Below are 12,424 nucleotides of genomic sequence, written 5' to 3'. Positions count from 1 at the left end.
CCATAGGCCTTTCATTAAAATCCGGATAATTTTGACTTATTTTAAAAGAGAACTTTTTGCCGGACAAAACCAAAAATATTGTTCTCCCTGCTCGTGAATGCAAATCGTTGGTCGCACAATGGTGAGGAGCATTAACAATTTTTAAAAATCTGACGGGGCTTAACGGACCGTATCAAGTTTAAATCGATACCAGGTATCGATACGAGTAATCGCGGTTACAGATGCTGTGGCAGATACAGCAATATTGATCGAAGGACGCAAGAGTTATTTCCCTTTAAGCACGGTGTTATCATTCGGGTACGTGATCATCCTCATCCTCATCCTCATCCTCATCCTCATCATCAGAGTTTTCAATGTGTGTGCTTGTGCACTTTTATTTGAACTTAAGAAGAAATTAGCACGTTGGGTTAATTTATATAATATATATAAAGGGCGCTAGTGATATCTCCCCTTTAGCATGGTGTTATTCTGTACTATACAACATTCTCAAAGTTTCAGTGAATACATATTTATGTTGGCTTATTGTGTTATTTGTTCCAGAGGGGCTACAACTCTTGTCGAGCGTTCTTACAGTATTTTGTCGTGGAGAATAACCCACCCATGAAAAAGGCCGCAGACAAAGGAGGAGATTGTGATGCTGATAGTGATACGACCAAAGTAGATGTGGAATTGAAGGCCGAAGAGACGGACATAATCGACAAAGACGAGAAGGAGAGGCGTACGTATTGCTTGGATTCAGTGATATATGCGCATGCTGTATGTATAGACATATACAGACAAGAAAGTGTACTCTCTCTCCCTGTCTGTCTCTCTCTCTGTCTGTCTGTCTGTCTGTCTGTCTGTCTCTCTTTACATTGAAGAAACGTAAATATGAGGATGATGAACTTCCCCTCTCCCTCCCACGCATACACATTGAGGGTTAAAGTTCAATTAAAAGACACGCGCGCACGCACACACAGAGAGATGCACACACACGCCCAGATATAAACACACACACATACAAACACAGACAGACACACGTAAAAAAACAACCAACCAACAAACAAACGTATATCAAGCACGACCGACTCCCACAGTACTCTTACAGCTGAGCACGGATTTCTCAAATGTCTTCAAAGAACGTTGTTTGAACATGGTAGATATCTGTCTATGGGTCAGATAAAAGCCAGTCTTGGTTTATATATGTTAGAACACCGAGTTCATGGTGTTCAAATGGTTCGTAAATTCAAAACGTCAACGCCAGAAGAATAATCACTCTCAAATATCTGCCGAAACAGATGCCACTGGGAGTGTAGGGCGGAATAGTGATGAAACATATATCAAGGATACCTTACAATTGTCTCATGTACGCGATAGCCTGTTTTAGTTTTTTTAAAGTCATGTGAAAGGGGATTTAACGTCGAGTCCAAGATTATTGCACTTATATAGCGACGTTAATGCACGTATGTGTGTAGCTGCTTGTACTAGTCCGGACTAATGCCGAGCTGATAGTGCTAGCCCACTGAGATACGATGCCGCAGTTCAACATCAATACCCCACTCAGAAACAGTATGCAGACTCCTCTTGTTTTGGCCACTTATTGCCAAGCGCTTGGCAGGGTAAAAACAATAACCTTTCCTTTAACGTAAGGGGCGGTCGGGTAGCCTAGTGGTTAAAGCGTTCGCTTGTCACGCCGAAGATCCGGATTCGATTCCCGATATGTGTGAAGCCGATTTCTGGTGTCCCCCGCCGTGATATTGCTGGAATATTGCTAAAAGCGCCGTAAAACCATACTCACTCACTCTTTTAACGTCTGTTGGTATGACTCGACCGGGAATCGAACCCTTGACGTTCCGCTCTACCAATTTCTGAAGTAAAAATAAATATATTTAGCCCAAGGGTTTACTAAGAAGACTGTAGGTCATGAAATCCTGTACCCTGTGCTGGTGACACATGCAGGTGACAATCACACAAAAGGTGCCATCTTATTGAGAACAAGCCGAAGGCTATCAGACGGACACAGGCTATCAATTTTGAATTTCTCAAATCTATCTCACACCACCTGTTTCATGAATACAGTTTTTGTTACAGATCTTAAGGACCTTGTAAACTCCACACCTCGAAATATGACGTGCGTATTTTGATATTTTGCAGAATCTAACATGGTGTGATTTCTACTGACATCAACCACTGACGCATTGACCGACGTATGTCGATAGCTCAACGTCACGTAACGTTGCTGTCCGACATATAACTTGGTCTGGACGTCAAGTATAGCACTATTTTTAAGCATCGTACTAACACACGACGCATCGTTCACAATTGTATCCAATATATGGAATTTGACACTGTTAAAAACAATTAACACCTTTGTCACTGTTGAAAACAATCAACACCTATGTCACTGTTGAAAACTGTTTGACAAAGCGCACGTTCACTGCGCATGCCTGTGTCTAAATTGTTGTAAGTGCGTGAAATATTACTTGGGATCATCACCCTTACACAATTCATCCCAACAATATTTGACGTTCTTTTTATTTTATGTTACCTGGACCCAAGGCCAACGCGTGCTTAGCTAATGCGTTACGTCGTACAACGTGGAGGGACATGGCAGTTAGTGTGTTCAGACCACTAAACTCACTCACTCACAATTTTATCGACAATGTGTATAAATATAACTGACCTTACATAATGTGCCCCAACAATATTTTATTTGTCTTTGTGGGGCTCAACCAATCTCATTAAAATCTGATCTTAGTTCTCGCTATCGCTCAACAAAGATCTGAGGACATCCCATTGAGGGTCACGTCAGATCGACCTTTCATCCAACCAATCAGGCCGTCGCTTACCAGATCATGAAAGTGACAGTCGAAATGTGTTTTCTAATCGTGCAACCACGAACTATTTTACACGGGGTATTCCGAACGACAGTTACGGGTTTTATGATTATATCCATAAAATCTAGGCCATCTATTAGCCATTCCAGAATGTTCTTCTTATTATTTTTTATTTTTTTAATCGAGAATACGTCAAAATATGTTTCGAAGCGTACTCGCCAGTTTGAAACTAGTGTAGTAAAGCTCGAGAAAGCTGCCTTCTGATTTGCTAATGTCGATTTCTTGTCAGTCATTTCATTGGTCGGTCAAAATTCGCGAAAGGTCGTTCTGACGTGACCCGTAATGGGATGTCCTCAGATCTTTGTTTAGCGGTAGCGAAAACTAAGATCTGATTTTAATGAGATTGGGGCTCACCTGCGTGGTTGGACATGCAGTTCCTGTGTTAAGACAACTGTGTTCAGATAAAGAAATGGGTAATCTCCAGTTTTGGCATCAAATTAAAATTTCTGCCATGAATTTACTTATCATCCTTTTGTGCCCCACTGAGCCATATTCAAAATGAAAGCGTTCATTACGGAGACATTATATGTCTCAGTGAGCCCTATTGATGATTTGTTTGTTTGTTATTTAACGCCGCAATCAGCAATATTCAAGCTGTGTAACGGAGGTCTGTATGTAATCGAGTATGGACAATCCAGTGATTGGTATCATGATCATCGATCCATCTATTTGGGATACGATGATATGCATCAACCAAGTCAGCGAGCCTGACCACCCGATCCCGTTAGTCGCCTCTTACGAAAAGCATAGTCGCCTTTTACGGCAAGCATGGGTTGCTGAAAACCTATATAAAAAACCGTCAGATTATTGAGAGTATATTTCGCAAGTAAAAGCATCAACACACACAAACGCAATCAGAATGCAATCTCACGAATCACAGCATATTGTCCTCGGATCAAACTGTCAGTGACTAACATGGACTATTTATAATCATTCACTGCAACGTTTGATCCTTATATATTGCCTGGAGTCTGTTTGGAGATAACAGCGCTCGCCTATGAATGGATTAATCTATTCCAAGTTTGTATTTTATCTACGTTTCATGGGATTTGAAATTTGTAAAATGTGTATTTTTATATAAATAAATAACTGAAAAAAAACTTTCAAAGCCCTGTTGAGGTCATCTTCAGACCCATTAAAATAGTGAAGGTAGGACAGTCCCTGGAAAAGAATAGTTTTGAGTTTAGTGCTTCTTTAACTTACATTCTGATAAATGTAAACTTGGTCAAAGTTACTTTGGCCTGTTAGTAGTGTACAGTTATTACTGCTCTACCGTGAAATCTGATATGATATGAGCGCAATCCTTTCTTCTTTTGTTGATTTCGGGGCACGGGAGGCCCAGTCGTCTAAGGCGCCGCGATTCGCTGTGCGGAGTTGCGTCCCTTGGGCACGCCATAAACCTATGATTATGTTTCAAGGTTTGTCAGCACCATACCCGTGCTCGTGGACCCGTGCTCGTGGGTTTCATCGAAGCGGTAAACGTCTGAGACCTGCATCACTTCGGGCTTTCCTCCCACATTAAGCTGACATGCCGTGATATAACTGGAATAATGTTAAAAGCGGCGTTAAACCCAATTCACTCACTCACTCACTCACTTTTGGAGATTTAATGAGCTCTTCCAGTGGATCCGATTTCGCACTCGGTAACCTTTTAAGGTCATCGTCAGTCATGTGTTACAGTCAATGCGTGAAATGACTGAAATTTTCACGTTGGCAATTTACATAAAGGCCAACATTTTACAAAAGGCCCTCATATTTCAGTCATTTTACAATTATTTTCCCGTCTGATTGACTGATAGTCATTAAGAAGTTCAAAATGAGCTTAAAAACATCACAAGAGACTGATTATGCTGTAAAACAAATATAACTATATAACTTGACTTTCGTTTTCTTTCAATCCTATCATTTCAGTCACTGGGTGATGAATTAGAGCATAAACATGTTTGGAATTTGTTATCATAATATAACAAATTGAAAAATGATTGTAAAATGACTTAAATATTTTGGCGTTTTGTAAAATGAAGATTTCAGTAATTTTACACATTGACTGTAAAATATACACCTGTTTCCTGTATGAATGCATATGGTAACTTTTCATTGTAACAGAGACGTATGTTTTGTATCAGTCACGGAAAATAATTGTAACCCTATCACTGATGCACTAAGTTTTAAGCAACAATGAGCAACATCATCCTTTCCCTAATCATCAGACATTTCTGCTAAAGCAGAGCCCATTCAACGATTTCGACGATGTTTAAAGCATGTGTTTATTAATCACTATCAAATAGTGATGATAGCAGGTATTCGCGAACAGGTGAGCGTATCCTGCCCCACCGGTGGCAGCCGTCACAAACACATGCAAAGGCAAGTCAAATGTTCACTGACCATACACGGAAACATATGGTACAAGTCAAAATAGGGAACTGCTTAGGGCATAATGAAGCTGGAAATATCCTCCTTAAGTACATGTATGTCTATCATAAAACTTTGTCAAAGCATCACTTGGGCCTTGTAAGTCTTCGTAGTAAAGTATGCTCGATTGTACTTCAAAAATTGTGCATGCGGACACCAAAGGCCGGAGCTGCTGGATTATTTTTCGACATAAATTAAATCTTCTGTTAATGCCTTCAGCTATATCTCTTGCATGTCATAAATTTATGTTCAGATAATGACCCTCCTCGACTGTCATTCAACATTTTTTCCTTTCGGCCACGAAAAATATGTTTCTCATCATTTCAAGGGTACAGATGGCCCAGTCTTCTTAAGGCACCGTAATTCACCGTGCAGAGTTGCGTCCCCTGGACAGCCAGAATCTTTTAATTAAGAGTTCGAATCCCGATTCGCCCCGATTATGTTTCTTTATTTGTCAGCATCACATTTTTTTCTCGTTAGTTTCACCAAAGTGGTAAACGTCTGAGACTTGCATCACGTCGAGATGTCCTCCCACATTTAGCTGACACGCTTACACAAGCGGTGTTAAGCCCAACTCATTCACTCACTCATCGCACCAGTCATTTGAAACATGTCATGTAAACGATGAAAGTAATATTTGTCGGTTTGACCGGTAACGTCCGGTTTTAATTTTAGTTCGCTTTTAGTTTTTAGCCCGGATGTTAACAGAAGAGATTTTTCTGTCTGAGGACAATTCAGGGGAAATATCTTGTGATAAATTTCTTTTTCATGAAGTGGATAAACATGAAGTATGAAACATATTTTGATATTAAATTAATATTAATACCACAAATAAAACGCTAAGGTTGCACCTGTTTTCTATTTCAGTTCTGTTGGGTGACACGTGAGGGCTTTGGAGGATCAGATGACACCGCTTCTGCTTTCTCACCTGAACTACAAATGTGTATGTCTAAACATACATCTGCCTTGCTGTCTCTCTTGGAACACAATTCGATTCACATACACAGTTAATGCATTTTCATCTTTTCACATTTGATGAATTAATTCACGAGGTGTGAAACGTTCACAGCATATCGCTTTTTTTGGCCACGCCTTGTGCATGTATGTGTTTGAAGATCTAATATTTCCTTGGTATTTCCATGTAAACCAGATTGCCAACCCCCTTTTGGTAAGGGGATTCGGGGGTCGGTCTAGAGGGTATTCGGCAGAGTGGTACGGGGAACCCAAATATAAATCGTATTTGGTACATGTACGCAGAACCTTTGAAAATAAGAATAGTGAATGTCCTTTCTGAATTATATTTTCTTTCCATATTATATTCAGTAGTTTAACTTCAAATCGCACCCTTTACTAACCCAGGTTTTCGTATGTTGACATTCTGCCTCTGTAGAGTGAATTCTGAAATATGGCTTTGAGATTTGTGTCGGTAGTATTCGGGATTCGTTGGTGAGCAAATGTGACTCCGAGTGAAACATTACATGGTATTCGGGTTTCAGGGGAGGAAGGTTTTGGCACCCTCAGATCTACTGCTTGTTCTCCCCCCTGATACAACCTACGTAAGACTTGTGTTCAATATATGTGAGTTACATCTATTCTCCTGGAACAAAATTACGCACCGGCATACGTGGATTCAAAATTGAATGGTTGTGGTCTGCATTTGGAAGGAACCAGTCATGCTGACGTCCTAAATACATATATCCAAATCATTTGGTGACAATTCTTGTTCACGGTATAAAAATTAATTGACTGATATTTTAACAGACGTAAATAATTTTCCGAATTATCCCCCACCAATCCGCACTTGCACCACTGACTATATATTTTCCATGGAAATTAGTCCTTTGTGATATTTCATCCTGTGTTGATTGTCGGACGAAACATTCGATTTAAGATGTAACATTCTAATATTTAAACACATCAGAAAATTGTTTATCAAATAACTTTTTGTAACTATTCCATGGCAATGGTTTGACGACTCTTTCAAATGATTCATAGGATCTTTGAATTTCTATCACATGTTATGACTCAGTACTTGTAGGGAAACATTCAACGATCTGGAACCAACCTTTCAGCAGCTATCGATGTATTGCAGACATTTATCATCATGAAGATATTTCAAATACAATTGGAAGTTCGGGATGAAAATAAATAAGGGTTGGTTGGTATTTTTTAACCAATTTACATATGTACGAGCTTGTGATCCATACCCGCTGTGCAGAATCTCTGGAATCAATGGTATTTAAGTATATGTTGGATATCCCTGAAGTGTATTTGAAACCATCTTCAAATATGTTTCGTGTCCCTGAATTGTATTGTGAACCATCTTCATGTATGTTTTGGTGTACTTGAATTGTATTTGAAAAACCATTTTCAAATATGTTTTGGGTGTCCTTGAATTGTATTTGAAACCATATTCAATATATGTTTGGTACCCCTGCCTTGTACTGGAAACCATCTTCATGTGTGTGTTAATACTGCTAATTACTGTACCCACACACACAGATAATACGTTAGCTCATGACGGCGAGGGACACCAAACCTGGGGTTTCGTCCATTTGGGGAGTTGAACCCGACTCTTCGACGACCGAAGTGGAACCACTTGGCGACCCTACCGCCATCTCTGTGCTGTTGGCATCCATTCTGTAGGGAAGTGACTGTATGTACGAGAAAATGCACTCTGTCATTGGTGATTCCTACGGCGTCCTATATGACGATACAATACCATAATATGTTTCCATTCAAAGAAATTCCAGTGTTTACATATCAGGTTGTGTTTTGTTTATTTAGTTCGCCACGTTTACATGTCATGTTGTCCAGTTGTTTCATCATTCTCATCATCTGTGTGAGCATCGTTTTATGCTTTGCTCGTCACTGTATGGCTTAGATACCGCCGATGTGACGTTAAATATTAGCTCACTCACTTTTATTCTTTGTGACTACTGCAAGCAACGGGGAACGTCACCTATCTACACATGCAGGCACGTATAGATTTGTTGGATAGTAGGCGATACTATAGTCATTATGTATGGATTCCACTGACCTGAAATATTAAAAAGGGAAAACAAATCTAAAATGAAAACGTACGGTTCACCAAAGTGTTGCATGCAATAGGACAAATTCCATGGTCGTTGATACTAACTCGAATAAGTTAAACAGTGCACACATTGTTTAGATAATTGTTTTTATGAGAAACAAAAATTGAAATATTTTTAGTAACTCCTACCGATCAGGAGTTTTGTTTCCAAACATAATCCGGGAATCAAGAAATAAAAGCCGGTAGGACCGACTATGGTTGGACTGAAATAAACTGATTATTCGTGTAAGGTTTTCTGACATATGATACTATCAGGAGCATTACAGACGAAACACTGAAACCTCCTTAACCCGGACCTTGTAAATCCGGAAACACTGCAGTTCATATATAATTTGAGATAATTTCACGTATCTACTATACATTAAAGGGCATATTTTTATATCATGACGATTCGAAAAACGTCTTTGTCCGAAATACATGGGTTACACTGCACAGCCGTTTATGTGATTTAGTAGAAATACATGACAAATTTAAACACGAGGAAGATCGATGTTTTAAATAAACATTACAGCTTGGTGTCTACTTTCTACTCTTTACATTTTAACATTTGGTGCATTAACTGAATTGAATTGTTTATTGTTTACATATCATTTGTATCTTTTGTCTTGCATATCGATTTTACGTTCCCAGATGACCAAGAATCACTGTTATTATATCAATGTTATTGTATCGAAATAACCTTATGACCAGTCGAGGTACACGTTCTTTGCAGACAAAGAGAAGGGGGTAAGGTAATATTTGGTTTAAAGGTACCCGTCGAGCGTTAAAAAAAATCCCAAACGAGGCTTACATTATCGTGTCATTTTGTGCGTCGGGGCTATTCTCTCATTGCACGACTTTCTTCAAACAATGTATTACATGTCCAGACTTGGGGTATCGCTCGATCGAGTGACTGACATCATGAGCATTGATCCACTCAATTGGGATACGATGACATGCATCAACCAAGTCAGCGAGCCTGACCATCCGATCCCGTTGGACGCCTCTTACAAGCATGGGTTGCTGAAGACAATTCTTATCCCGATCTTCACGGGTCTGCTCGACGGTGTCTTTTAAGCATACAAGACATTGTGCAACACATTCGTATTTTCCAAAGCAAGACACCAGTTTTATTACTATTTCACTGTATAACTTGCAATTCCTGAAGTGTAAAGGTACGCTTTGTTCTCACTCTAATTTTCATGTATCTGCAATGTGATGGTTTAACACTGAACGATCTGGATTTGGTATGGTTTTGCCAAATCTATTTTCTTTTAATAAATGCAATTACAATTTCCTCGACGATGTGTTTTTATGTGTCAGTACATGATCGTTGTATTGTTTGTTTGTTGTTTAACGCCGTACTCAGTAATATTCCAGCTCTATGACAGGGGTCTGTAATTAATCGAGTCTGGACCAGAGAATCCAGTGATTGACGTCATGAGCATTGATCAAGGGAATTGGGGCACGATGACATGCATTAACCAAGTCAGCGAACCTGACCACCCGATCCCGTTAGTCGCCTCTTACGAGAATCATGCAATCAAATACCAACAAAAGAGACTCAGGGATTTGCAATCTATGCATGGACGAGAAGCTCGAGATAATATCATGCTAACATCTAACAAGCTAAACAAAAGAAGCGAGCTCATTTCCACCTGTCGCCATGGTAAACTCCCAAGCCGAGCAAAAAAGAAAGGGGCGAACTAAAAACATGTTTCATCATTACGCCTGATGATCGTACGCAATACCATGGGTGCGTGAAACTCAGAGTTGCAAACTGAAATAAAGAAAGTGTATCCAAATCTGTATTTATGCTCTACTTTGTCTTTTGCACTCTCTTCTGCAATTGGTTTGGTTTGTTGTATTACGCCGCTCTCAGCAATATTCCAGCTATATGACGGCGGTATGTAAATAATCGAGTCTGGACCAGACAATCCAGTGATTTACATCATGAACATCGATCCACGCTATCCGGATCGATGATATGCATCAACCAAGTCAGCGAGCCTGACCACCCGATCCCATTAATCGCCTTTTACGACAAGCATAGTCGCCTTTTACGGCAAGCATGGGTTGCTGAAGACCTATTCTACCCCGGATCTTCACGGATCTTCTGCCATTGGATCATACTTATCCCAAACCATAATCCCTCGTGAGCGGCTAGACAATGACATTTAGATCCCAGCTGATGCATAGTTTCAGCATGTTGCTTGTGATGACGACATACAAAGGGACGCTTTGGAGAAGCCGATGCACGGGTCTTGTCTCCAGAGAATCCAGAAGCAACACTGAACTCTCCGTGTGTTAGCCTGGCCTTGAGACAATTGAAGGTCAATGACACCTGATGGAATTTCCTAACGTACGTGCAATAAAGACAATTTGGTGACACTTAGAATACCCATTTGCTATCTGATTGACATATTGAGATATCTGATCGATTACCCTAGACCCACTTGCAACACAGGTCCATCCCAAACACCTCTCCCTCCTCATCCTCTTCCCCCGAGGCTCATCTGTAGGTTCTGAATGGCGGTGATGACATGGCTACTTGTTTCAGATTACTCGGACAATGGATGAAATGAAGGCGGTAATCTAATGAACAGTGTCCATGTAGAATACTTTGAAGTAGCATCTTAGCTATATAACCATGTCCTACCCAGCTGTTGATCACTTGGTGAATGTACCAGCGTCTGAACCGAACCGTCGCAGTGAAAGAATAGAAAATTTGAAATCCATGAGTCAACACTGTCTAGTTCACGCGCAGAATTTTGGTCATAGTGAGAGGGTTATTTTTAACGCCGCCTTGAACATTATTCCCGTTATATCACGACCCGTGAAGATCCGGGGTCTTCAGCAACCCATGCTTGCCGTAACAGGCGAATATGCTTGTCGTAAGAGGCGACTAACAGGATCGGGAAGTCAGGCTCGCTGACTTGGTTGAAACATCGATCCGAATTGCGTGGATCGATGCTCATGATGTCAATCACTGGATTGTCTGGTCCAGACTCAATTATTTACAGACCGCCGTCATATAGCTGGAATATTGCTGATGCAGGTCTCAGACATTTACCACGTGTACGGTGCTGACAAACCTTGAAATATAATCGGGGAGAACCGGGATACGAACCCACGATAATAGGTTACTGGTTGCCCAAGGGACGCAACTCTGCACAGCGATACATGAAACATGTCATCGGGCACCGGCTTTAATTTTCTGGGGGACATAGTTGGCCAAGCTGTCTTAGGCGCCACAAGTCGGTTGGCATCTGCGTCCCTTAGGTCAGCCCGGATTCTATGATTGTGAGTTAGAATCCCATATTCGATCCTTATATCAACCAAGTCACCGACCCTTACCACCCGATTCCGTTAGTCGCCTCTTCCGACATATATTTCTGTATAGTTTTCAATTAAAGTCAATTGTTGACTAGTTGCTGTTAGAAATGACTAAACATGATTTTTGTGATATCCAAGAAAGCCGTTTAAAGAATCGTGATAATTACAATATTGATACAATATGCATAAATGAGGCGGTATTTCATTAAGAGGTAAGGATGGTTTGTGATTATCATATTATAACAGAAATATTCTTCAGATGTGCCAATGATTTATAAGCCTACGTATCTACGTACTTTTTCCGCTTTAGATTAATCTCCAGCATCCAATGTTTGACGTTCGAGGCGACTAAATGGGTCGGTTGGTCAGTCTCGTAAATATCGATCACTGAATTGTCCAGTCCGAATATTTATGTACGGCTGTCATATAGATGGAATATTGCTGGCTACGACTTTTGACAACAAAAGATGAAACATGTAAATATCATGAAACATGATTGTTATCGCCGACAAAAACATCATACTACGGCTCCAAAATGAATTTTGGCTGCAGGGAGTATCCAGTGCGTTCGAAATAGATTCGAATTCTCACATGATGTTTTCATATCGCGAAAAGGTAGCTTACAAGCCATGTTCTCATCGACTCCAAAAGGAATTTATGGGTGTGAATCTTTTGCTGGAAATCGCAGAAGTGTTTATATGTAGGATGAGACTCGTCAGAGGGTATG

At 40.3% G+C, this 12,424-nt stretch overlaps 1 protein-coding gene across 1 annotated transcript in view; it reads left to right on the top strand.

The window, feature by feature from the left end:
• Positions 1-9,661, top strand: part of LOC139465034 (uncharacterized) — a 58,244-nt gene extending 48,583 nt beyond the window's left edge. Inside the window, exons 14-15 of the mRNA XM_071246708.1 lie at positions 541-718; positions 6,156-9,661. Coding sequence (XP_071102809.1) covers positions 541-718; positions 6,156-6,175 — 198 coding nt within the window. The 3' untranslated portion in view covers positions 6,176-9,661. The remainder of the gene's footprint in view (positions 1-540; positions 719-6,155) is intronic.
• The last annotated feature ends 2,763 nt before the right edge of the window (positions 9,662-12,424 follow it).

The sequence above is a fragment of the Haliotis cracherodii genome, unplaced genomic scaffold, assembly GCF_022045235.1.
Source record: "Haliotis cracherodii isolate W230 unplaced genomic scaffold, xgHalCrac1.p SCAF_17, whole genome shotgun sequence".
Lineage (NCBI taxonomy): Eukaryota > Metazoa > Mollusca > Gastropoda > Lepetellida > Haliotidae > Haliotis > Haliotis cracherodii.
This window is presented reverse-complemented; position numbering and strand designations above follow the sequence as displayed.